Genomic DNA, 287 nt, shown 5'->3' with positions numbered 1-287 from the left:
AGTTCTGTCCATTGACTCCTCTTTAATGCCTTTCACTTCTCCATTCCAGGCGGTGGAACAAAAGGTACGAACACTGGAACAAAGGAACAAACAGTTAGACGAAAAAGAAAAGACACTCTTAGACCTTGATGCGCGACTGAATAAGAAGAAGGAACAGATAGATAATATGGAACAACAACTTGCAAAGGTACAGTGCAGCTATATGAAGGCAGCACAAGTGACATTTATGCTTTGATTGCCTTTTATGATACTAGTGATAGAAATAACAATGTGGTTTATAATGGAAG

General features: G+C 38.7%; 1 protein-coding gene across 1 annotated transcript in view; it reads left to right on the top strand.

Annotated features, from left to right (window-relative positions):
• Window positions 1-287, top strand: part of LOC119585239 (putative uncharacterized protein MYH16) — a gene marked incomplete at its 5' end in the record, with an annotated part of 81,296 nt that overhangs the window by 61,106 nt on the left and 19,903 nt on the right. Inside the window, 1 exon segment of the mRNA XM_037933898.1 lies at window positions 50-187. Within this exon segment, the coding sequence (XP_037789826.1) occupies window positions 50-187 (138 nt within the window).

This window comes from Penaeus monodon, chromosome 19, assembly GCF_015228065.2.
Source record: "Penaeus monodon isolate SGIC_2016 chromosome 19, NSTDA_Pmon_1, whole genome shotgun sequence".
Lineage (NCBI taxonomy): Eukaryota > Metazoa > Arthropoda > Malacostraca > Decapoda > Penaeidae > Penaeus > Penaeus monodon.
The sequence above is the reverse complement of the archived record's forward strand: the minus strand, read 5'-3'. Positions and strand labels throughout refer to the sequence as shown.